General features: G+C 48.2%; 3 protein-coding genes across 16 annotated transcripts in view; 1 reads left to right on the forward strand and 2 right to left on the reverse strand.

The window, feature by feature from the left end:
• SARNP (SAP domain containing ribonucleoprotein) overlaps positions 1-7,386 on the reverse strand; it is a 52,230-nt gene extending 44,844 nt beyond the window's left edge. For all 3 annotated transcript variants that reach the window (XR_004620752.1, XM_019793130.2, XM_002930318.4), the window contains exon 1: positions 7,214-7,386. Coding sequence is in view for 2 of the 3 variants with exons in the window: in XM_019793130.2 (XP_019648689.1) it covers positions 7,214-7,249 (36 nt within the window). In the remaining variant the exon portion in view is untranslated. The remainder of the gene's footprint in view (positions 1-7,213) is intronic.
• A 131-nt stretch (positions 7,387-7,517) lies between these two features.
• Positions 7,518-15,903, forward strand: ORMDL2 (ORMDL sphingolipid biosynthesis regulator 2). Of its 11 annotated transcripts, XM_034643872.1 has the most exons (7): positions 7,518-7,664; positions 7,907-8,525; positions 10,257-10,364; positions 12,224-14,115; positions 14,356-14,530; positions 14,697-14,848; positions 15,421-15,903. In XM_034643872.1, the coding sequence occupies exons 5-7, from the start codon at positions 14,357-14,359 to the stop codon at positions 15,554-15,556; spliced, it is 462 nt and encodes a 153-aa protein (XP_034499763.1). In that variant the 5' UTR covers positions 7,518-7,664; positions 7,907-8,525; positions 10,257-10,364; positions 12,224-14,115; position 14,356; the 3' UTR covers positions 15,557-15,903. The 11 variants fall into 11 exon arrangements, with proteins under 11 accessions (XP_034499763.1, XP_034499764.1, XP_034499765.1 ...); XM_034643873.1 differs by having other exon boundaries at positions 7,519-7,664; positions 10,257-10,470; positions 11,596-14,530; XM_034643874.1 differs by having other exon boundaries at positions 7,519-7,664; positions 10,257-10,470; positions 12,224-14,530.
• A 210-nt stretch (positions 15,904-16,113) lies between these two features.
• Positions 16,114-24,559, reverse strand: DNAJC14 (DnaJ heat shock protein family (Hsp40) member C14). Of its 2 annotated transcripts, none has more exons than XM_002916052.4 (7): positions 23,545-24,559; positions 21,631-23,100; positions 18,392-18,498; positions 18,063-18,182; positions 17,505-17,665; positions 17,320-17,422; positions 16,114-17,088 (listed from the first exon to the last, which is right to left on the reverse strand). In XM_002916052.4, exons 2-7 carry the CDS (start codon positions 23,041-23,043, stop codon positions 16,878-16,880), a joined length of 2,115 nt encoding a protein of 704 aa, XP_002916098.1. In that variant the 5' UTR covers positions 23,044-23,100; positions 23,545-24,559; the 3' UTR covers positions 16,114-16,877. The 2 variants fall into 2 exon arrangements, with proteins under 2 accessions (XP_002916098.1, XP_034499759.1); XM_034643868.1 differs by having other exon boundaries at positions 21,631-21,788; positions 23,545-24,545.
• Between the last annotated feature and the right edge of the window lie 278 nt (positions 24,560-24,837).

Below are 24,837 nucleotides of genomic sequence, written 5' to 3' on the forward strand. Positions count from 1 at the left end.
TGAAAGGAGACTTCACTGGCTTTGAAGTCAAGATCAACCAGGAGAAGTCAGAAAGCAGATCCCTATAGAAGAAAGAACTTAACAATCAAGGGAATATGCTAGGCATCACTGGAAGGCTTTCAACCAAGGGAGAATTTGAAAATGGAGAGGGGAGCTTTTTTTCCCCCCCAATACAATGACTGGGCAGGTGGAGCACTCAGTGAGTAGGTCAGGCAAGCAGGGATGCTGTGTGGAGAACTATCTTACTCAACAAACCAACAGCACCCTTTACTGAGAAACATAGTAGGTAAATCACCCATTAAAAGCATAACCTGGCCGCTTCTAAAGTCACTTGGGTTCAAATTTTAGCTTTACGACTTACAGCTGTGTGACCTTGGATGACTAACTTAACATCTCTGTGCCTCAGTTACCCATGAAATGGGGATAAGGCAACAGTACCTATACCATACGGTTATTAGGATGATTTAATCAGTGAATATTTGTAAAGCATTTACAATAGTGCTTGGCAGCTAGCAAGCACTCCATAAGTGTTAGACATTGGGTGAAGGATTAGACAAGATTAGACAGAATCAATGCTTCTCAGATTTCCGAATTTCACAGATCAATATATTTTTAATTAGCCAGACTGATGGAGCTGCCGTTTTTTTATAATATTCCAGACAGATGGACTGATACGTTTGTAAAAAAAAAACCAATAAAAACCAATTATGAGAAAACAATCACACATTTGGATGTAGCAGTGATGATAAACTGCTATAAAAGCTTCTAAAAGCAAAAAAAATTTTTTTTTAAACTTACCGCTAACCAGTAACAGTTCGTGACCCAGCACAGGCCTTCAGACCAGTGCTGAATACCATTAATCTAGAATCTAGACTCTAAGTGATCTCTAAGGTTCATTTCTTAAGAATCTGAATCTTTCCCACATTGGTACCTTATTTCTTCATTTTCCTTCTGCTTCTGGGAGAACAAGGCTTTTGATTTTAGTTACACTTTAAAAAGTTTCGTTGGTTTGGGGCACCTGGGTGGCTCAGTCGGTTGAGTGCTCCGCTCTTGGTGTGGGCTCAGGTCACGATCTCAGGTCATGGGATCATGGGGTCTGCTTGAGATTCTTTCTTCCTCCCTCTCTGCTCCCCCCCCCCCCCCCCCCCCCCCCCCGCCGGCGTGCACATGCATGCTCGCTGGCTTGTGAGCGGTCTTTCTCTCTCATTCAAATAAATAAATAAAATCTTTTTTTTTTTTTAAGATTTTATTTATTTGACAGAGAGAGACACAGCGACAAAGGGAACACAAGGAGGGAGAGTGGGAGAGGGAGAAGCAGGCTTCCCACTGAGCAGGGAGCCTGATGCAGGGCTCAATTCCAGGACGCTGGGATCATGACCCAAGCCGAAGGCAGACATTTAACCACTGAGCCACCCAGGCGCCCCAATAAATGAAATCTTTAAAAAAAGTTTTGTTGGTTTGTTATAGAAGTTTTATGTTTACTGCAGAATAGTTTGAAAATTCTGAAAAGTACAAAGGAAAATAAAAGTCTTACATAACCCCAACAAATGGACATCATCAAACATTTTAGTATATCATTTGTGGGTGTGTGTTTAGAAGGTACTGGTTATTTACAAAGCAATACAACTTGTTTATTTCTTGTAACCCTTAATGTTCCTCAGAAGCCTCCATTCCTTTTTTCTCCCTGGTTTAACACTTTTCAGTAAATATTCAGGCAATTCAAAGTTCAACGTTCTAACAAAGTTGTTCCTCCCTTCTCTTTCCTTCCCCAAATTGTGTCTAGATAAAGCCAAGGTTTACAAAAACTCCCAGCTGACAGGGAAACGGATGGTGATGGTTTCTGCATAGGCTGCTGATCAAGACTTGGGAGAGGACAGATTGGTACAAATGGTAGTGTAGCATGGATAGCATCCATCACTGCTGACCACTTACTGGCCCTGCCACTGCCTTTGGTCACTGAAATCTCAGCCCCCACCAGTTCCCAGTACCTAACCCCAGATTTTTGGCTCATTCATAAGGAGGTCAATAATAACCTAATGTTATGTCACAACGCCTACATCATTCATCTCACTTCGTCTCATCATGTAGGCATTTTATCTCATATCACAAAAACGGTGAATACAGTACAATAAGGTGTTTTTGAAAGAGACCATATCCATGTAATCTTTATTACAGTACATTATAATTTTTCTATGATTATTGTTCTTAATCTGTTACTGCATCTAATTTATAAATAAAACTTTATTATATACACATATATAATATATATATATACATATATTTATATAGAAAAATATACTATACGTACGGATTCAGTACCCTAGGTTTCAGGCAATCACTAGGAGGTCTTGGAACATACCCCCATGAATGGGGTGGGGGAAACTACTGTATATCCAGAATCTAATTCCTTCTGGTCTTTCAAGCAGATTACTGTAACTCTTAGTCCTTGCACCTCATTATAGTTTATTCTCCACAAAGTATCCAGGGTGAACTTTTAAAAATTTAAGTCAGGAAAAAAAAATTAAAGTCAGAACATGTCATTCCTCTATTCAAAACCCCTCCATTGGTTTCCTATCTCAAGGGTAAAAAGCCAGAGTTCCAATGATCACCAAAAGGTCCTCTTACAACACTCTGCACAAGACTCACTCCTTGGGGTGCCTGCGTGGCTCAGTTGGTTAAGCCACTGCCTTCGGCTCAGGTCATGATACCAGGGTCCTGAGATCAAGCCCCGCATCCGGCTCCCTGCTCAGCAGGGAGACTGCTTCCCCCTCTCCCATTCCCCCTGCTTGTGCACTCTCTCTCTCTCTCTGTCAAATAAATAGATAAAATCTTTAAATAAATAAATAAATAAATAAATAAATAAATAAATAAATAAATAAAAGACTCATTCCTTTACCTCTGAGTCTCTGCTTTAACATCACCTTCTCGATTAAGGCCTTCCTCAGTCACCCTATTTAAAATTTCAATACCCACAGTCCCACTGTACTACTACCTAAATCTTTCCTATTTTTCTCTACAGATCTTATCACTACTGAACATAATATAAATTTTTCTTATTTATTGAGTCTTCCCCCAGTAAGATATAAACTCCATGACAGCAAGAATTTTGTCTGCTTTGTTCATTGCTTTATGCCCAGAACTTATGGTAGCTGGCATATGGTAGGCACTCCATAAATATTTCCTGAATAAGTCCCAAACCTTTACTATCAGCTCTCAGCTCTTGAAAAGGAGACCCATGTTTCCACCTGACTATAAGACATCTCCAAGTGCAAATCTCAGACACTTAAGCCCAAAACTGAACTTATCATCTCTGCTGCACAAAACTGGCTTCTTCTCCTCTCAACTTAGACTACTCGAACCTTGGTTTCATCTTTCATTCCTCCCGCATCTAACTCATATATAAATACTTACAATTTTATATCCCGCATTTCTTTCAAATTCATTCTCATTCTAACATCCACTACTTTATTTCAGGTCTTACTAAGTTTATTCACTTGACAGTGATTGAGCACCCACTCCATCAAGCATTATCCTAGATACAAGGAAATAATCATAAAGAAAAGAGTTCTTGCCCACGTGAAGTTTACAATCTAGTAAGAAAACAAGGCAACCAATAATCATATAATGTTTAATATAAAAAAGTACAGGGTCCCATGAAAATATTTAAAAAGTGGTCTGATCATGTGGGTGGATATGGAGAAATTATCCTACCTAAGGGTTCCTTGGGTAAATGATGTTTAGCTGATATCTGAAGGGAATTAGTACTTAATTAGACAAAGGTATGGCGGGTGGAGGTGGCAGGAGCACTGCAGCCAAAAGCATGTGTAACAGTTCTGGGTTCTGAGGTAAAGAAAGACAGTAGTGCAGTGATTAAGAACATAACTTTGGAGACAGACTACCTGGATTTGAGTCACCAATTATTAGCTCTGCGACCTAGGGCAAGTTACTCAATCTCTCTGAGCTTCCATTTTTCTCATTTTAAAATGGGGATAATAGAGGCATTTAACTTACAGGGTTATTATGAGAATTAAATCAGTTAATGTATGTAAATAGCTTCAACCAGACCTTGTCACAGGGTAAATGCTAAGTAAGTTTTAGTAATTAATGAACACAGCTATTCTGAGGAATGAAATGAAATAAAGCCACTGTGTTTGGGAGTGTGAGAAGCTAAGCTGAGGAGATTGGCAGGGGTATAATTAAAAGGTTTTAAGCAGCAGAGTGACTACTATAATAAGAATCTAACTGGTAAAATCTCTTGCTCTCCAGACCTCATCCTCCATACTGCCAAAAGAACACAAACTGATCACATCAGCTCTTCCTTTCAAATTTTCAAAGGTTCCTCACCTTCTGCCTACATGATAGAAACCAAACACCCTACACAAGTTAAAAGGCCCTTTTCAATACCATTCCAGTCTACCTTTATGGTCACATAGTCCACCTACTTTCCTTTCCAAACTATCTTCAACCACCAACATAAATGTACTTTATACTTCAATATTACAAATGTCTTGCTGTTTGCAATGCTCTGACACTAAACATCCTTGTGGTTCTCTCCTCTGCAGTAGTCCCTTTATTCACCGTTGACTGGAAATCTGGTACCACTACAGTTCAAGACATTTTCACCCACATTCAGCCTCTCTCTCCAACTGCATCAGAATGATTTCATATCTACAAAATTTACAGAAATTTGCTGCTGATGTGGACTTACATATCAATTCAGATAATATTTTTCCCTCCTACTTCAATGCTTGTTCCGTTCGTCTGAGACTCTTTACTGAAGCCCCAAATTCTCTTTATAAAACTGTAGAGTTTTTAAAAAAGAGATAAAACTCTAGTCAACCCAAAAGTCAGGATCACTCCATCAAAATCAACAGTGGAACCAAACATTAACTGTCCTGGAAGTCAGAATTAAAGGCATAGGTTCTTAACCAGAGGTCCACGGACTCCTCAGGGCTACAGCATAGCCTTATGAAGCCCCTCAAATCGCATGCAAAGTATATGTACATGCCTTTTTCTGGGGAGAGGGTTCATACCTTTCATCAGAGTTTCAAAGGTATCTGTGACCTCCAAAAGGTTAAGAAGTGCTCTAGAGAAAAAGCAAAGACAAGCAAATGTGATTAAAAGAGTGAATCCTTTTCAGGGCACCTGGGTGGCTCAGTTGGGTAAGTATCTGACTCTTGATTTTGGCTCAGGTCCTGATCACAGGGTCATGAGATTGAGCCCCGTATCCGGCTCCCCGCTGGGCCAGGAGACTGCTTAAGACTCTCTCCATCTCCCACTCCCTCTGCCCCTCCCCCTGCTCATGCTTTCTCCCTCCCTCTCTCTAAAAACAAATAAATCCTTAAAAAAACAAACAAACCAGCGAATACTTTTCAGGCTGTCAGGAGGGCCTCATATTCTCTCAGACTGTAATACCTGAAATCACATCAGAGGACATTCCTATCAAAATCAAATTTAATACAGACCTGACAAATACAGATTTTATGGAAAGAATCACTCCATAAACCAACACAACATCCATAAAGGCAAGTCGAGTGACTTAGGGATTTCAAAAGTGGAATAAAAAGAAAATACTAAATCTTCTATTCATATTTCCTTTTTATCTCATTCACTCAAAACTTTCTTTTCAGGGTGCCTGGGTGGCTCAGGTGGTTAAGTGTCTGACTCCTGATTTTGGCTCAGGTCATGATTTCGGGGTTATAAGAATGAGCCCAGGCTCGGGCTCTGGGCTCGGCTAGGAGTCTGCTTGTCCCTCTCCCTCTGCTCCTTTCCTGCTCACACTCTCTGTCAAATAAATAAATGAATGAATAACATCTTTTTTAAAAATTTCTTTTTTTGTATGTTTTATAACTTACGTAACAGTATGGCAGAACATTATTTAAGTAGACATATAACAAAGGTTTTTTTGTTTCAATTTTTTGTTTCAATTTTTTTACTTGTCACATTAGGAGACCACTGATATAATCTACAGATTTCAGGGCTACCAACTTAACAGTAACTCCAGGATACACAAAAACCCACTACAACAGTTCATAATCCATGGGTGAGAAATCAGATTTCACAGAAAGGCTAACCGGTGTCAACCTGCATGTGACCTCCCTACCCTCACTCTCTTTACTCCTTTTTTTAAGTTCATCAAGCTTTAAAGGATCACTTTTTAGCTTTGGCTCAATCAGTCTGGTTTGTCCAAGGTTCCCAGGATGATGTGACCAAAACATAACCAAATCACCTGATAGGAAAGCTACTCATGAAACGACAAATGGACAACTAATCAAGATATTCTCTTAATTTACCCTAAAATAAACTACTCTTTTCTTCTAGGAAATTAATAATCTCAACGTGAGGAAGCTACCAAGATTCCCAAAAGATAGAACTTAAAACCGCCCTGTGATTGAGAGTGTCACCCAGTGGTGGCACCAAGAGATGCAGGGCCCAACCGCGATAGGAAATGGGAAGAGATAAACCTAACCTCGGAACTGCTCTTCCAAAATACTACAGCCACGAGTGAGCTGTCTTTCTAGTGGTAAGGGTAGGCCGGTAAGGCTGGCGGGCTGAGAACCGCCCGAGAGAATTCGGAAAACTTTTAAATCTGAGGTATCTGTGCTTTACTAACCGTTAAGGTCTCCGAAATCCCTGGCTTCTAAGGAGAGGCCTAGCTTCTGAGGCCTTTCCTCAGGTTTCAAAGTTAGCTCCGAGGGCGTAACGCTACCTAAATGAAAGGAGTGGAAGCATTCTCTGGATCCTGTTTGAAACGTGGACAGACAGAAATACACAAAGCTGCCATCGTTTGCTAACGGGAATCCCAGCTTTGGAAAACAGACTGGAAAGCACCGATCCAGGAAAGAAAAAGGGGTCCTGGCTCCAGGATGGGGCAAAGAGGAGGGGACCACTGACGTAATGCAGCTCTGACGAGAAACGAGAAGGGAGTATAACAGGTTGAAAGCACTTGTACACCCGGTGGGGATGTGACGGATGATACAACGATGAAGAAAGAGCCGAAATAACAAAGATACTGTAAAACCATACGGAGAAATGGGAAATTTGGGAAGGCTTAGTGGGGAAGAAGGGAGGCACAAAAGAAAAGAACTACGGCGGGAGCCAGAAAACGAAGTGGAAAAGCCTGCAAGATGAACATGCAGTAAAAGGCGCAAGACACCCGGCAGAATTCAGTCCCCAGAAAAATCTAACTCAGCCTTTCCCCGCCTCACGGTACCTTCAGCTTATGGAGCTCCACCGTCTCTGCCGCCATCTTGTTACCCCTCCAATCCACTAGGCCCCCACCCGCTGCCTCCGCTTCCAGGAGCTCCCGCCTAGGCGCAGATAACCACGGCTGACCAATCGCTGTCACTCTTACTCCCACCTCACACTATCAACTCTTCCCATTAGTCAATAGCTGACGTCGTTCTCACTCCTCCAGGCTGCTTTCCCCACCTCTCTCAAAAGGTGGGACAGAGAGAGGGGCGGGTCCTGAACTTCCCGAATGGCGGAAATGGCGACCAATTGCGCGTCCCCATTGCAAACTGCCAACCAATGGGTGGTGGCAGCGCTGATTCTGTTCCACGAATAGGGAGAGCGCGGTTGGGCGAGGTTGGTTGCTTCCGGGAGACCACAGGTGTGGAAGCGAGCGCCGTGCCTCCAGTCGGACCGGCTTCTGAAGCCAGCAGGTAGGGGCTGCCGGGAGACTGGAAATGGGGCGGAGGAAAAGTGATGAGAAGCGAAAGGTGGGGGTCGGGGGAAGCTAGAGCGTTGGCAAGTTAAATACCGAGGAGCTTTGAAGAGAGCCCTGAGGATTGCCGATTAACGACAAACGAGAGAGGGAAGCTGGGAGGAGCATGGGGCGGGTTTAACACCAGGGTTTAGGGGATTTTAGGTAAAGTCGGGCGAGCAAGGGCTTCTTCCCAACTAGGCATCAACAAGCACGATTTTGAAGGGCCAAATTCAGACGATCAGAGCCGCCCCTGGTAGGGCTCCTTCTCTCGAGATGCTGAGCTCAGGTCCCTTCTGTTGGGCTGGCTGAGAAAAGGGGCCACTCAAAATGGCGGACAACCAAGATGGCCGAATCTCCCGCCAGAACTCCTGCAGCAGCTATGTCAACCCCAGTAAACCGAAACCTAAGCGGGAAACCGAAACTCTCTGCCCGGGACTCCAGGTGACCAATGGGCTACTTACAACCAGGCATAGTTACCAAAAAGGAGAATCCTATCAGTTCTCCTACCTCCTCACCGGAATTCCCCCCAGCGGTGCCCAATAAAAACCCTCGCTGCCCTGCCCTGGGCGCAACTTCCCCGACTCCCTGCTCCGGAGTCGTGGAACCTCGCCGGAGGGTGCTTGCAATAAAGTTCCTCCCTCAAACCACGTTTGCCTTGCGGTCTTGATTTCATTGGCGACGAGAAAAAACCTAACATTTGGTGCCGAAACCCGGTAGGAGATCCAGCCCCTGCTTCGGCACGGAGGCTCTCTCCTCCTCTCAAGCGGACTGGGACCCCTCTCTCTCTCTCTCCAAACATCTCTCGGAACTTGCTGTGGTGAGTGTTCCCTGGTCCCCGATCCTCCTCCGGGACGCCCTGTCCTAATAGCGGCCACGTCAGGGCGAGCCCCCCCTCCGGCCACCTGGCGGCCCCGTAGTTCGGAGAAATCGGGAGACGTCCCCATTCCGCGGCAACTACCCTCCCCTCCGAACCACGACTCAGCACACGGACAAAGGGACGCCTTTCTCCGTGCCCTGGGTTGATAGGCGAAGGGGCCATGGGAACCTCCCAGTCCAAATTCGACCCTAAAACGCCACTGGGCTGCCTTCTGGCCAAGCTTCGAACCCTGAAGTTGGACCAGGACCTACGAAGGGGGCGCCTCATACATTACTGAACTGTCGCCTAGCCCCAATATCAATTGGACAACCAATCGCAATGGCCTCCTGAAGGCACCTTCAATTATCAGGTGCTCATGGATCTTAACAACCTCTGTAGACGCCAAGGCAAATGGTCCGAGGTCCCCTGTGTCCAGGCTTTCTGGGCCGTACGCTCTCAGCCTTCACTATGCTCCCGCTGTTCGACCTCTCAAGTCCTCCTCGCCCGCTCTCCCCCTCCAACCCTTCCGCCTACTGCTCCCAAGGACCCTGATCCACCCTCTCCTCTCTCTGAATCTCCTAAGAACTTCTTGGGGCCTCCCCATAAGGACCCCCCTCGTACCTCCACCCCCCCCTTACCATCCCGTTCCTCAGCTGCCTTTATCCCCTAATGCCCTGCAGACCCCAGAGCCGTCCCCAGCTCCGGCTACTCCAACGGCTCCTGAAGTTCTACCCCTTGGGACCGCCATCGAGCCCCGCTCACCCCCCGACTCTCTCTTTTCCCTTTCCATCTCCGCTCGTACCCGGTCCCGGAATCCTTCCCCCGACCTGGTTTGTCCCCTGAGGGAGGTCGCCGGGGCCGAAGGGGTCGTCCGAGTCCATGCGCCTTTCTCCCTGCAGGACCTCTCCCAAATCAAAAAGTGCCTGGGTTTTCAGCCAACCCAGATAATTTCATCAAAGAATTCCAATATTTGGCCCAGGCCTACGACCCTATCTGGCACAACTTACATGTTGTCCAGACCACCACCCTCACCACTGAGGAGAGGGAACGTATCCCGGCTGCCGCCCGAGAGCATGCCGACCAGGTCCATCTTACTGAGGCCACCATGCCGGTCGGCGCTCAGGCAGTCCCAGCTGTAGAACCAGGCTGGGACTATCAGAATGGACAAGGTGGCCGCCGACGCCGCGACCGCATGATCAATGCCTCATCGCCGGGATGAGGGTGGCCTCCAATAAAGCTGTTAACTATGATAAGATCAGGGAGATTATTCAGACCCCTGACGAGAACCCCGCCGTATTCCTTAACCGACTGACCGAGGCTTTGACTCAGTTCACCCACTTAGATCCAGCCTCTCTGGCGGGGGCCATGGTCCTGGCCACTCATTTCATCTCCCAATTGGCGCCGGACATTCGGAAAAAGTTAAAAAAGGCTGAGGAGGGTCCCCAGACCCCCATTTCCGACCTGGTGAAAATCGCATTTAAAGTCTTTAACTCCCGAGAGGAGGCAGCCGAACTTAAACGGCAGGCCAGGCTCGGGCAGAAGGTTCAGCTACAGACCCAGGCCTTGGGAGCAGCCCTGCGGCTGGCCGGCTCCGGAAGCCAACAGAGAGGGGCAGCCAGCCGCACCCCTCTGGGGGTCTGCTTCAAATGCGGACCCGAGGGACACTGGGCTCGTCAATGTCCCAACCCAAAGGTGCCAACTCGACCGTGTCTTCAGTGCCACATGATGAGACATTGGAAATCAGACTGTCCTAACCTCGGGGAATCCTCAGCGCCTCTACACGGGGGCAACCTCGAGACGGTAAGTCCGGCCTTCCAGCTGCTCGGGTTGGAGGACGATTGATGGAGCCCAGACTCGGACACCCCTCTCACCCAGGCTGAGCCCAGGGTTGCGCTCCAGGTAGCGGGTAAGTCCATCTCCTTTCTGCTTGGACACGGGGGCTACCTACTCAGTTTTGCCATCCTACTCGGGACCTACATGAACCTCACCGGTCACTGTCATGGGGATCGGTGGGACTTCCTCCTCTCCTAGGGTGACCCTTCCCCTTACTTGCAGCCTGGATGGTTTCCCCTTCTCCCACTCGTTCCTCGTAACCCTCCTGCCCCGGTCCCCCTACTGGGAAGAGACGTCCTCCAGAAACTGCAAGCTACTATTCGCCTCTCTCCTTCCCCCTCGACTTCAGAGTGTCTCGTCTTACCCCTCCTTCCTGCCCCTCCGACCCCCACCCCAGATAGTCTACCCGCAGCGGACCCCCAGGTATGGGACACCTCTAAACCCATCATTGCATCCCACCGTAGCCCTGTTAAAATACCTCTCTAAACCCTTCCATCTTTTCACCGATGAGCGCTCCAGCTCAGCCACTGGCCTAGTCCAACCAGCGGGGCCCACACACAGGGCCGTAGCCTATCTGTCTAAGCAATTAGACACCACCACCCGAGGATGGCAACCCTGCCTCAGGGCACTGGCGGCCACTGCCTCCCTAACCAAGGAGGCCCTCAAACTTACTCTGGGACAGCCCCTTGTAGTCTACTCTCCCCACCGACTCATGGATCTCCTCAGCCACCAATCCCTGGCCCAGTTAACCCCCTCCCGCCTGCAACTGTACCATTTGCTATTCGTTGAAAATCCGCAAATTTCCCTCTCTGCCTCCCCTCGCTTAAACCCTCCTACTTTGTTGCCTGCACCCTCGCTCACCCCTGAACCCACTCATTCCTGCCCGCAACTCCTGGAGGACCTCACTCCCTCTCACCCAGGGCTCTCTGATCAGCCGTTGCCTAACCCTGACCGCGTGCTCTTCATGGACGGCAGCTCCCTCCTGGCCTCGGACGGCCAAAGACGCGCTGCCTATGCTGTAGTCACTTTGGAGGCAGTAATAGAAACAGCTCCCCTTCCTATCGGGACCACCTCCCAGAAGGCTGAGCTTATAGCTCTCACCCAGGCGCTACACCTGTCTAAGGGACAGCGAGTCACTATATACACGGACTCCAAGTACGCCTATCTCATAACTCACACCCACTCCTTCCTTTGGCAGGAGCGGGGGTTCCTGACCACCAAGGGCACTCCTATAGTTAATGGGCCTCTCACTGCCAAATTACTCGAGGCCCTTAGCTTGCCCACCGAGGTAGCAGTAGTCCACTGCCATGGCCACCAGACCTCCAAGGACCCGGTCTCCCAAGGCAATAACAGGGCGGACTTAGTGGCCAGGCAAACGGCCCTAAACACCTCTTTGGCTCCGATCCTCTTCCTCAACACCCCCCACGGGCCTTCTTACTCTGAAAAGGAGGTGCAAACCCTCCAAGGCCTAGGGGGAAAACCCGGAGACAAGGGATGGATCTACATCCAGAATAAAATTGCCCTGCCGGAAAACATGGCTCACACCCTAATCACAGACATTCACCAGTCTCTCCACGTTGGCCCAAAGGCCCTCCACCAGTTCCTGCAACCTCTTTTTCACCACCCTTCCCTATCTCGGGTAATTGGGACAGTTCACAGAGCCTGTAAAACCTGTTAGGCCGTAAAGGCACAGGGTGGAAACTGCAGACCAGGGCCCAACCAACAACTCCGTGGCCATTAGCCAGAAGACTGGCAACTGGACTTCGCTCATATGCCCCGCCACAAAACCTTCCGATACCTGTTAACTCTGGTCGATACATTCACAGGCTGGATCGAGGCATATCCCATGGCCTGAGAGCGGATACAGTGGCCACAATTCTCATTGAGCACATCATTCCGAGATTCGGACTACCCCGAACTCTGCAGTCAGACAATGGACCTGCTTTCCTCTCCAGTATAACCCAACAGGTGGCAGAGTCTCAACATCACCTGGAAACTCCACATCCCCTACCACCCTCAATCGTCGGGTAAGGTAGAAAAAGCCAACGGGTTCCTCAAGGCACAGCTCACCAAACTGACCTTGGAAACCCATCTTTCGTGGCCCACACTCTTGCCCCTGGCCCTCACCAGGCTTAGGGCAACCTCTGCGGACCTTCAGGATTAAGCCCATTTGAGCTGCTGTACGGCCAACCTTTCCTCATAAACCACAACTTCCCAGCCTCTCCCCCACCTCTCCTTTCCTACCTGCCTTACCTCACCCTCCTGAGGGCCCTCCTGAGAGCTCATGCTGATGCTGTTATCCCTGCCCCAAACGATCATGACCGTAAGGAAGCCCCCGCTCAAGGGCTATTCCCAGGGGACCAGGTCCTCCTCAGAAATCTGCAACCAGGCTCCTTGCAGACGCGATGGACAGGGCCTCATACTGTCATCCTCACCACCCCAACTGCGGCAAAACTGCTGGGGCACCAGGCGTGGGTACACATCAACAACCTCAAACGGGCGCCTACAGGTAATGACTGGACCTCTCAGATGGTAGGCCCTACCAAACTTCGCTTGGTACGGGGTCCTCCCTCTGGTTCTCCTGAGCCCCCTGACCCAAGCGACAGAATGTGAATGCATGCGTGGCAGCGGACGCACAAGGTACTTCCAGTCATTCACCTATATGCCTAGTAAATGCTACGCAGGAAAGTCCCCATATACTTGCACATCTGTCCACGCCCCAGGAAGAACCTTCTGGATGTCTGACCTCACTGAAAGGTACAGTCACCCTTGTGACACTTACCCCAAGACGGGGAAGGTCTGCTGGACATATCTGGCCCAGATAGGAGACTCTGACAGAGGAGAGGTCCAGGACCAGGCCGGCCGTAACCAAACCCAGCAAATAGGAGGTTACATGAGCAACTACAAGCCGAGGCCTATCCCACCTACAAGGGAATCAATCTCAACAGCATCCAGAAGGTTCCCACCACTGAGCAACTGACAGTGGCCCTTTTAAACTCCAGCTATAACCTGTGGCGGAACGTCTCTCAGGACCGTGACTGCTGGATCTGTTTCCCCTTCTCTACTCTCTCTAACATTGTGGGGATACCCATTCCAACCCGGTGGCCCCTCCCCAATTCCACCATCAACAATAAGACAGTCCACATCGGACCCATTGGAGGGACCATACCAATCCTTAATCTTTCCTCCACCATCGACACCCTCACCCCTCGCACCGCCAACATCACCTCCTCCCTTCCTTACTGCACTCCCTCGGGGGTGTTCCTCTCGTGCCCCAAGGGAATCTATCGCTGCCTGACTACTAATGACCTGGGCGCAACTTCTCCGACTCACCACTCTTTCCTGACTCACCACTCTTTCCTGAGTCGTGGAACCTCGCCCGAGGGTGCTTGCAATAAAGTTCCTCCCTCGAACCACGTTTGCCTTGCGGTCTTGATTTCATTGGCGACGAGAAAAAAAAAAACCTAACACCTTCCTAGCTCAATCTAAAAGCCATTGGGTAAATTACTTGGCAGCGCCCTTTGCTTGAGAAAGGGATTGGGATGAGGCTTGCTTACATGCCAAGGGAATGAGAGACAGGACGGGCAAGCCCCAAAGGAAGAGGTGGGGATCAGAAGTAATTGTAACCCCTCATCCCTTATTAGTGGTTCCTGTTTCCCCTGCTGCCGGAAGTCTCTGCCCCAACCTCAGGCTTACCGCTTCAGGTTACAGTTGAAGTGTAAGTATCAGGGTAAAGATTACCATCAATATCTCTAAGAGTAGAGAGGACTCATCTTGCCTTTTAAGTTTTTTTCATTAAATCTTCAGTTCTTCCTTTGTGCGCAATGGGGAAGTTCTTTTATTCCCAGTAGAGTTCAGGGGATTTGGGCTATTCAGGAGACAACTTGGGGGGAACAAATTCAAAGACACGTTGAGAGGAAATTGAGTTGGACTCCTGCCTGATCCCCGACGGCGGTAGGATGAACGTGGGGGTAGCACACAGCGAAGTAAACCCCAACACTCGAGTGATGAATAGCCAGGGCACCTGGCTGGCCTACATCATCTTGGTAGGACTGCTGCATGCGGTTCGACTCAGCATCCGCTTCTTCAGCATTCCTGTTGTCTGGACCCTGACCAACGTCATCCATAACTTGGTGAGCACTAAACCACACTCTTATACCCATCCCAGGCCTTTCCCAACCAAAAACAAAATCACCAATTATTTGGGGATTTATGTCTTCCTTTTGGGAATCTCAGCATAATTCTTGGGCTAAAAAACTACTTTCTGCCTCTTCACACTGCCCCCTTCCTTCCTCCCAGGCTATGTATGTCTTCTTACATACGGTGAAAGGGACACCCTTTGAGACCCCTGACCAAGGAAAGGCTCGGCTACTGACACACTGGCAACAGATGGACTACAGGCTCCAATTTACCTCTTCCCGCAAATTCCTCAGCATCTCTCCTATCGTACTGTGAGTCCAGGGGGAGATACGGGAAATGCTCCAAGTGTCAAGGAGAAACCCCCACAGAGAAGCTTTTAAAAAGCAGACTATTCACTTAGACCCTTTGAAGATACTATGGTATGGTCTAAATCTAGGGAGAGCAATAAAAAGTAGAAGATAGTAATCAAGAATTCTTTGCTGCCTGGTGGTAGAGGAATGGAGAAAGGACTGAGAAAACGCCAAGTAAAACCAAATGGTTTTACACTTCCAAAGGAAGTGAATAAATAAAGCAGAACTAATATAAATCTATGAAAACTGTGAAGAATGGAAGCAGAGGGACGGTAACAGTCATATAGACTTCAGCTGTCATTTGCCATGTCATCAACAATTAAAAAACACTAGCTCATAAATCTCCAGCTAAAGTTGCTGATTATCTCCCCAACCACAAAGTAAATACTGTTAATTTAACTGGAATGTTTTCAGATATTCTAGGACTGTATGCAATAAAACTGGTCATTTAAAATAGAAGAGAAGGCCACTGCAAAGTCATAAATATGGACAGGGAAGGCCAACTTCACTTAACCCATTTCTTCTCTCCCCAGCTACCTCCTGGCCAGCTTCTACACCAAGTATGATGCTGCTCACTTCTTCATCAACACAGCCTCATTGCTCAGCGTATTGCTGCCTAAGTTACCCCAATTCCATGGGGTTCGTCTCTTTGGCATCAACAAATACTGAGGGATGGGACTGGGGGTAACGCTGGACCAAAGGGCTGTAACATCCTTTCGTTCTCCATATTGTCTTCTGTATCTTGAAAGCCTGAGAACTATTAACCTTTCCCAAACTCCCAGGAAGAAAACAGATTAGAAAATGGGGCTCCCTGGGCCCAGCCCTGCTAAGAGCAGATTTTTTTGAAACAGGAAAGGTGGGAAAGATAAAGGCCAAATCACTCTCCCTCACAGCAGGAAGCCATGTTTGAGCAGTTTGGTGATTAAGTTTTTCCAGATCTTCCACCTACACCACCTTCCAGCTCTGTTCTGCTGTGTATTTTCCTTAAAATAAAGTTTTGTTGTTTTTTTTCCAGATATGGCTACAGTTTGGTCAGCAGGAAGGGTAGGGGGATGTCCTCATAAGGCTGGGGAAGAAACAAGGAATAGCAACTTACTGTGTAAAACTTCTCTAAGGCATTTTTTTATCCCCTCTCCCTTGGTCCAGTAGGAGACCCTTCACTTAGCTAACACGTAGTAGGTAAAGGATTCTCAAGTGAGAAAAAGGCAAAGAAGAGAGGGAAGATACAGGTTGCCAGTTATATATTTATAGAAAGATAATCCCCTGGCTTTAAATAGATATGTACATACAAATATGAACAAACTTAAAAAAATACAAACCCTTGGATCATAAGGGGGCTTCTGGGAACCCCTGTATCCTTCCCCCTCACCCAAGGGCAGAGGGCATGAGTCTGCTTTTTAAAAATTATTAGTTTTGGCCATCCCTGCAGCAACAAGCATGAAGTTGGGTATTTACCCACAAAGTGAATGTCAGAGGAAAAATTCAAAGTTCCCACTCTCTGAACTCTATGTATAATCTCCTATAATTAGGGCTACATGCTTTCTTGTTCTTTTAACTAGTTTGTTGGGGTAAAGGAGGGGGCTCCCTCCTGAAATGGGTCAAGAAATTATAACATAGACTCGTAGTTTAAAAAGAGGGGAAAAGTGTCATCTGCTCTAGAAGCAAAAGACAAAGGCATACAGACCCCAATGAAATACCAGTTCCCACACTACCATGGGGGATATTGTCCAGCCCAGGTCCCGGCTCTAGGTTCTTTGCTCTAGCCACCCCTATTTCTTTGGTATTGTCAGAAGACAAGATTCGGTTCCTAGGTGCTGGTGGAGGAGGGAGAGTGGTTCCGGGGCTTCCTACAAGTACTGAGTGAACAATTTGAGCTTAAAATTTTCCCTTTTTTAAATATTTAAAAATAAACAAGTCAAAACTCCATCCTGTGCTATACACAGCCCTTTTGACTCCCTGACATTGATCTGAGGAAAGAAGAGGTGGGGTGTCAACGTTGGAAGGGCCTCCTCACTTTCTTCCGCCGCTTCGGTTTGGCTTCTCCCTTGGGTACTGTGCTGTTGGGCTTAGAGGCTGCAGTGGCCCCAGGGCCAGGCTGAGGAGCTGCAAAGAAGTTCCCATTGGACATCTGGCCTGGGGGTACTTGAAAGATCCGGCTCAAGAAATCCTGAAGGTCAGCAGGAGGGGCATCTGGGGTTGCTCTGAGAGGAAAACAGAAGACATTATGAGGCAAGAGCTATTAAGAGTTATATGGTTACCTGTGTTACCTGTTTATACCTAAGGTAAAGATACACTGGAAAAAAGAAAGACACACTGAGCCAGCTGCCAAACTTCTTAAGGGTAAGACATCTAGGCGTCCTAAGCAGGGTGTCATCTGAAATCCTATTCAGAACTACAATAGCAGGTAGATTGTTGAAAGAAGTAACACCTACCTCTGCCGCCCACTGGTGCCTGGAATCCGAGAACCAAATGAGATGTGATAGGGGACTCTGTGGGTATCTGGAGAGATCCCCACACGCTGGCATCCAGCCCATTCTACAAGCATGAGAAATAATTAGCCAAACCATTACAGTTTTGAGCATACATGAGCCCATATTTCTAGAGAACAGAAGTATACCTGTGATGTCATACACCTTTCCATCCATCAGTGCAAAATAGGTGATTTTGAGGCCCAACATGCTTGACTCTGCCCAAAAGTCTCCTTCCTCAGCAGGATGCAGTCTATTACACTCAGCACAGTATCTGGCACTCTTGGGTTCCCGGTCCATTTCAAACCTCCTAAAACCCAACAAAAGGACAGTTCCTTTTAATTTGTCAAGCCTACTGTATTGTTATAGTATCATCATTCTAATTGCTTCTTGGCCTTTTGGCTAAGATCAAGTGTATAGTATCATTATTATTGGCAAATATGGCTAAAATATCAATTTTAAAATTATCTCCAGTTGTTACCTATGTCTACAAACACCTGTACCCTCAACCTCTCTTAAAACTAAAAATATTACTTTTTTTCTTACTAATTCAAATCCCCAATCTTTTGATACTATGGCAAAAGTAGAAACGTCAGGGTCTTTTTACTCATCAGCTGTATCCCCCAATTACCAGTAATACTCACAAGGAGGTCTCTGGCTACCCAGTGCCTAAGCTGTGGCTGTCCCACCCCTACCCTATTTCGTACCTATGCTTTCCCTGGCATCGGCTGCACATCATTGTATTCATTGCCTCTTTGAGGTCATCCTGCAGCTTGGACAGAAACTCATTCACTGACCGGCTCAGCTCATTCTCTGCCATTTGTTTCCTAAGAGAAGAAAGCCTTTGTAAATCAGAAGGTACCGGGCAAGGGACAAAGGGAGATGAAGCTTTTACCCTCTTGAGGCCCCTGGCCAGCTAGAAAGATAAGCAACCCCAGTTCTTTCCACCTTAGAGAGCCTCATCCACAAGTCCAGGGACCTCTACTTTTAAGATTATTCATTTATCCCACTTGACAATTTCCCATTTCCAACTTACATTTCATATTCCTTCCGTCTTTCAGGGTTGCTGACAATGTCCCAAGCTGCCCGCAAAACCTTGAAGGCCTCCTCTGCCCGGGGATGATGATTTTTGTCAGGATGAACCTACCAAGACAAAGATTTCATCACAAATCCATTCCAACCCTCTCCTCATCTTAGGTCAAAATAACCTCATTATCAGGATGCCTCAGTGGTTCAGTGGGTTAAGCATCCGATTCTTGATCTCAGGGTTGTGAGTTAAAGCCTGGCATTGGGCTCCACCTTGGGCTACACACTGGGTGAGGAACCTATTTAAAAAATAATAATAACCCTCATATCAAAGGGTTCTCTTTCACCACCCTTTTAGAGAATCAATACAGCTTAATGACTAATTGCTCTGGCTCTGCAGACAGATACCGGGATCAAGTTCTAGCTCTGCCACTATTAGCTATATGACCTAGAATAATACATCTATCATGGGTTACTGGGAGAATTCTTACAACATATATTGTAGAGAATCTGACGCTAGGTGACCCACCATCTCAGTGTGCCTGGGATTGTCCCAGTTTTAGCACTGAAAGTTCATGTCTCAGGAAACCCACAATCCAAGGAAAACAGGGATGGTTGGTCACCCTACCTGGTACATGCATACTAAGCCCTCACATTTTAACTCTATTGTCAATCATAAAATAAAGAGTTCCAAAAAGATTACATCCTCTCTTTCTTTTTCTTTTTTTTTTTTTAAAGATTTTATTTATTTATTTGAGGGAGAGAGAGACAGCCAGCAAGAGAGGGAACACAGGCAGGGGGAGTGGGAGAGGAAGAAGCAGGCTCCCAGCGAAGAAGCCTGATGTGGGGCTCAATCCCAGGACTGGAATCATGCCCTGAGCCAAAGGCAGACGCTTAACAACTGAGCCACCCAGGCGCCCCCTAACTCTTTCTAACTAGAAAATTCTCCTATGTACTTCCTACAACAATATGCCTTTCTATCCCAGAAATGAAATAGCATATCGTGATCCTCACAGGCCTTTTTATCCATCTTTCAGCCTTTTCTGAGACAAATAGTATCCTCACCTCCTTCACTTCCTGATTGTTCCCACCCTCCCTTTCCAAAAATACAGAGTAAAGCTAGTCTCCTGATGATGCCAAATAAATAGAATGCTGTTAAATCTCCACATACCCAAGCTTATAGAACAACCTTTTAGTCACGGTCACTCTGAGGCCTAATAAGGGCAGTGAGAAGTTATGTAAAAGAAACCCAGGGGGCGCCTGGGTGGCACAGCGGTTAAGCGTCTGCCTTCGGCTCAGGGCGTGATCCTGGCGTTGTGGGATCGAGCCCCACATCAGGCTCTTCTGCTGCGAGCCTGCTTCTTCCTCTCCCACTTCCCCTGCTTGTGTTCCCTCTCTCGCGGGCTGTCTCTATCTCTGTCAAATAAATAAATAAAATCTTTAAAAAAAAAAAAAAAAAAGAAAAGAAACCCAGAGACACTGGCCCAGAACAAGGGAGTACTCTGAGGTGTGGGGCAGGTGTGTTGAGGATCAGGGTACTTAACTATATCTCTACTCCAAGAAAGCAAGTTGAAAATGAGAATTTTTCTTTTTGTTTTTCTTTTCTTCTTTTTTTAAAGGAGTTTTTTTTTTCTTTTTTAAGATTTTATTTATTGACAGAGACAGCCAGCGAGAGAGGGAACACAAGCAGGGGGAGTGGGAGAGGAAGAAGCAGGCTCATAGCGGAGGAGCCTGATGTGGGGCTCGATCCCACAACGCCGGGATCACGCCCTGAGCCGAAGGCAGACGCTTAACGACTGCGCCACCCAGGCACCCCGAAAATGAGAATTTTTCTAAGGCTGATATTCTCCAAGAGAGGATGTCTGCTAAAAGACACTAAAGTGAGAAAAGAGCTCTACTGCTAGTAACAATCTGAGTGTAAACCGTTGCTCCTCATTCTTAAGAATATCCCAGTCTATCCACTAAGGCGCATGCATGTCCCACCAAACTAATTTAGTCCTCTGCTAAGTTACAGGCCTGGTATCTTATGGTGTCTTGACTGGTTAATGCGACACATTGGTTACTCATTCCTCTTTGTTGTCATGCAGTCGTTGAGGTAATTTACGCACCGTGGTAATTTTATCAGTCCAGTTCCATACACAAATAGGCCTCCGATGGAATTTACACACATTACTTACATTCATAATATAGTTTTACTTACAGAAAAAGCAATAATAATCGTATCTAAAAATACCAAATTAATATCTACTAAAAGCAATTTGCATGCTTGTAATAAACCATTTCCCTCGGGCATATGGTGCATCACAACTGTCACCTGTACCACCCCCCACCTCCTTAATCAATAAAAGCAACCATATCATGAGGCACCTGGGTGGCTCATTCAGTGGGACAATGGGACTCTTGATCTCAGGGTTGTGGGTTTGAGCCCCACATCAGGTGTAGAGATCACTTAAAAATGAAATCTTTAAAAAAAAAAAAACCACAACCATATGTTCATGTATGACGTACAGATGCACATGCCTCTCAATGATATATGTTCTGTTCTCTTTCCCTTTTCCACTCTAGATTGCTGGTCTTGAAATAAACTTTGTTTTCTTCCACCTGGTCCTGGAATAATCACATGCACCCCCTGAACCTTCCCACACTAAGTCCACACTTGCCTCTCTGGGACAAATAGTTGGATTTCCCCGTTCAAAAAAACCCTCATTTGTTCAAGGTAGAGGAGTTGACAGGCTTTCTGATTAGGCCTCTTCTCCACCCTAGTTGGAGGGACTTCACCTGGATATTCCAGGGTGACTGGTCCAACAGTGATAGACCAGGTTCATTTCTTTTTATTAAGAATCTCATGAAAAGGGGCACCTGTGTGACTCAGTCGGTTAAGGGTCTGCCTTCGGCTCAGGTCATGATCCTGGAGTCCTAGGACCAAGCCCCTGCATCAGGCTCCCTGCTCAGTGGGAAGTCAGCTTCCCCCACACCCCCCTGCCCCACCTCATGCACTCTCTCTAGCACCCTCTCTCTCAAATAAATCTAAAAAAAAAAAAAAAAAAAAAAAAAAATCTCATGACAAAAAGCTTAAAATGAAGGGCAAGTCAGATCCCATAGTAGAGGGGAAAAAGTCTTTATGACTGTTACTCCAGCCTCAAGTTGACTTTTTACCTGCCTTCTCTTTATGCTACTCTCCCTAAAATTAGAATAGAAAATAAAATATGAGAACAAAAGAGGAACAGGAAACAGGGGAAAGATACTCACCATCACTGCCAGTTGCCTATAGGCCTTCTTCAGTTCAACATCTGATGCTGTGGCTTCAACCCCCAACACATGGAAAGGGTTTAGCTCATCCTCAGGAACCCCAGCCATGGTCAAGAGTCGAGTCACTTCCTCTTCAGGCTGGCAGTAGCGACCACCAGCTACAGGTGCATTCCCCTGCCTGTTAGTCCTTGGCTTGACCCAGGGCAACTCCAGCCAACCCCACTGAAACATTTTTACCAACTGCTGCCATGGCCTGCTATCTCTCAGCAGAATCAGGCAACGCTGCAAGGTGGGCAAAGCCAGCCAAGAAAAGAGCCAAGTGGCTTTACCCCTCCAGCCTAACCAGTCACCCAGTCCCACCAGAAACCGCCAGCCCAACTGTAAACAGCCCAAAAAGAGGGCCAGAGCCAGAAGCAGCAAAGCACCCAGAAGCCTAAGAAAACGGGTGAACAGCCCTGCCCCGTAGCAACATCCTTGGCTCAGAAATTGGAACATCACCTGGGCCCAGGCCCCCAGCCGCCCTGCCCAGACTCCCAACCAGACTCGAAAAAGGTCCAGATCACTGCCTTTCAGCTGCCTGCATGCATAGATGAGATGCCCACAAGTTTCCACGTACTCTCCCACAAATACCAGCAGTTCAATCAGCCCCCAGAAGCCTGCCTGTCCAAGCTGACACAGTTCCTCTGCTCCCCATAATCCCAGGCCTCTGCGCTTATCTGCCTGACTTCTTTTCCGGCCCAGCCGATGTCGGCCAGGGGACCGGGGATCTCTGCGTCCACCCTCCCGAGTATCCTCCTTGGCCGGAATGCGGTGCCGCTGTCTCCGGGGTGGAGGTTTCTTCCCACTCGGCACACGTGAAAAATCACTGGGGAACTTAAGAGGTTCCTCATCATCATATTCCTCTTCCAACTCTTCATCTTCCCCCAAAACTGGAGAGGTACAATGGTGGCAAAAGTTGCTAGAAGAGCTATCTCCTCCCTCAGAGTAAGGCCCTTCAGGGATTCCAGGGGTTCCCTGGCAGTTGCAAGCAGATGGAATGGAAAGAAAAGAAGGGTTCCCATCCTCCTGGTACCCAGCCTCATTCTCTCTTGAGAGTTCCTGGTCCACTCCTGACTCTTCTTCTGAAGATGCCTCACTCTGATCAGGGTCCTCTCCATCCCTGGGGGGTCCTGGACCCCTTGGGGGGCCATGGCTTGGATCCGACCAGTGGGCTGGGTTTGGGGGCTGTGTGTACTTAGGACTAGAGCGCTCTGTGAGGCAGCGGGTACCATTAGGAGCAGGCCCCGCTGAGTCCCTGAGTCCTGAGAACGAAAGTATTTCAGGGTCCACAGAGGATCCTAAAGTCCTGAAGGAGGCACCACCACTGTGGTGGGCTCCACACAACCCTCTTTCTCCGGGGTGCTTCTGGGCCATGACCCCGGGGGCTTCCTGAGGATTTTAGGTCACAGCCATCATGATAAGTTCTGATGCCTGTAACAAAGGTATCAAGGTGGGGATGATCAGGATTGAACCAAGAGAGGGGTTAAATAACCTTAAATTGGGGACATAATTAATGCACCCACCTCCCTTGTTTTCTCAAATTCTTCTGGGGCATTCGTTATCCCTACCAATAAGCCAATGCTACATTAACCACAACCGTGCTCCCCCCCCCCAAATCCCCTTAGTTTTTCTTCTTTCCCCATAAAGCTATAATCCAGAAACAGGGAAAGAGGGAGGTACCGCAAAGGGTGTGGTCCGGGGGTTACTCTTGGGTAAAAAGGGAAAGAAGACCGGAAAGGGGGGCCGCAGGCTGCCAGAAAAGGGCGGGGACCGTGCGGCTCTTAAAGAAAACCTGGGGGGCGGAGCTTAGGGTTGCCCCTGAGAAAGACATCCAGGAAACCCTTGGGTTGGGTAGAGGGGGCGAAGGTAACGTACCCGAAGAGCGGCGGTAACTCCTCCCCCTCGAGCAGCTGGGCCTAGGGCCAGGGGGAGCTACGAGAGCAGCTCCCCCGGCTCCGCCTCCCGCTCACGCTCTGCTTCCGCCTTCCGTCCCCGCGGTGGCCGCCGACCTACGCCTACTTCCACTTCCGGGGTCACCAGAGAAGAGACGGGAAGGAAACGAAAAAGCGGTTGGCGGAGGCGCGAGCCAGTCGAGCAAGCGCTGAGTCAAATCGGAGGAGGCGGTCCTGAGGAAGCACTGGCCCCGCCCCTTAAAGGGCTCTCTGCTGCCACCCTCCGCGTGCTGGCGTGATATCCCCGCAGGCTGCACCGCTGGTGGGCGCTGCAGCAGTGCCTGCGGACAAGGGACAAATTTTTCAGGGTTCCTCTGGCTGTGTTCTTGGGCTTTGCCGAGACTGGGAGATAGACAGCCACCGAGCCACAGTCTGTTTCCTTTGCAGACAAAACAGGGAGCGTAGAAAAGCCACCACCCTGGTCCTTTCCCTGCTGCCTGTAGCGAGGACAGAGGCCCTTTTGTATCATGCGGAGCTGGAGCAGAGGGGAGGACGCCCCGGGCCAGCCCCCACCCTGGCCTCCCTGCACTGGCCCATCTTTCCCAGCAATCCTCGGCCTCCCCGACGCCTGACCCAGCTGGCGAACTGCCCGGTATAACTGCAGCTCCCACGGCCCGGATCCGCCCCTCGGGTCGCAGCTCCAAGGCACCGTCAACGGAGCAGTTCTGGGCGACTAGGAGCCTAGCTCCGCTGGGCTCAGGAACCAAGCGGAGGGCCAAAAATCACTGCACTCATCTACATGCTGTTTTGCGTCTCATTTGCATACCGAGCTTCTCTCGGGCGACGTCGACAACGCGCCCCCGCCCCCACGCAGACCCAGTTTGGGTCCCCTCCTCTGCACGCTCCTCTCTCGTTAGTCCCCCTTCCAGACCCCGTCTTGCTCCGCAAGTTTTTCCGCCCATGAGCCCCTCGCCGGCGCCCCCAGTCTTGTAAAAGCCCCTTCCCCGGGTCCCCGATCTCGACCACCAGGTTCTCCAGAAGACAATACTCCAATTCTCTGGGAAGTGGAAGAAACCAAGCCGGGGCTAGGGGGATACTGGGACCCCAGTTAGGGCTTTGAGAGCTTCTAGTTGTCGAGTCATCGCCTGAGTATTCAGAGAACTTTCCCCAAACTTCTTGCGGTGTCCCCAAAACCTTTCCCTGCTATGGTTGGGGGGTGTCAGGTCCCAGCCTAGAGCAGTGGGCAAACTGGGTCCCCCCCACACATAAGGAAAAG

Source organism: Ailuropoda melanoleuca, chromosome 15 (assembly GCF_002007445.2).
Source record: "Ailuropoda melanoleuca isolate Jingjing chromosome 15, ASM200744v2, whole genome shotgun sequence".
Taxonomy (NCBI): Eukaryota; Metazoa; Chordata; class Mammalia; order Carnivora; family Ursidae; genus Ailuropoda; species Ailuropoda melanoleuca.

Coding starts and splice junctions, on each gene's coding strand:
- ORMDL2 (XM_034643869.1), top strand. CDS start 8,036: ATGGCGGACAACCAAGATGGCCGAATCTCCCGCCAGAACTCCTGCAGC. Junction 8,150..10,256: donor CTCTCTGCCCGGGACTCCAG/GTGACCAATGGG, acceptor CCCAACCCAAAG/GTGCCAACTCGACCGTGTCT. Junction 10,365..11,595: donor ACGGGGGCAACCTCGAGACG/GTAAGTCCGGCC, acceptor TTCCTTTGGCAG/GAGCGGGGGTTCCTGACCAC.
- DNAJC14 (XM_002916052.4), bottom strand. CDS start 23,043: ATGGCCCAGAAGCACCCCGGAGAAAGAGGGTTGTGTGGAGCCCACCAC. Junction 18,499..21,630: donor ATAGGCAACTGGCAGTGATG/GTGAGTATCTTT, acceptor TTGTCTTGGTAG/GTTCATCCTGACAAAAATCA. Junction 17,666..18,062: donor CGATGCCAGGGAAAGCATAG/GTACGAAATAGG, acceptor GTTGGGTTTTAG/GAGGTTTGAAATGGACCGGG.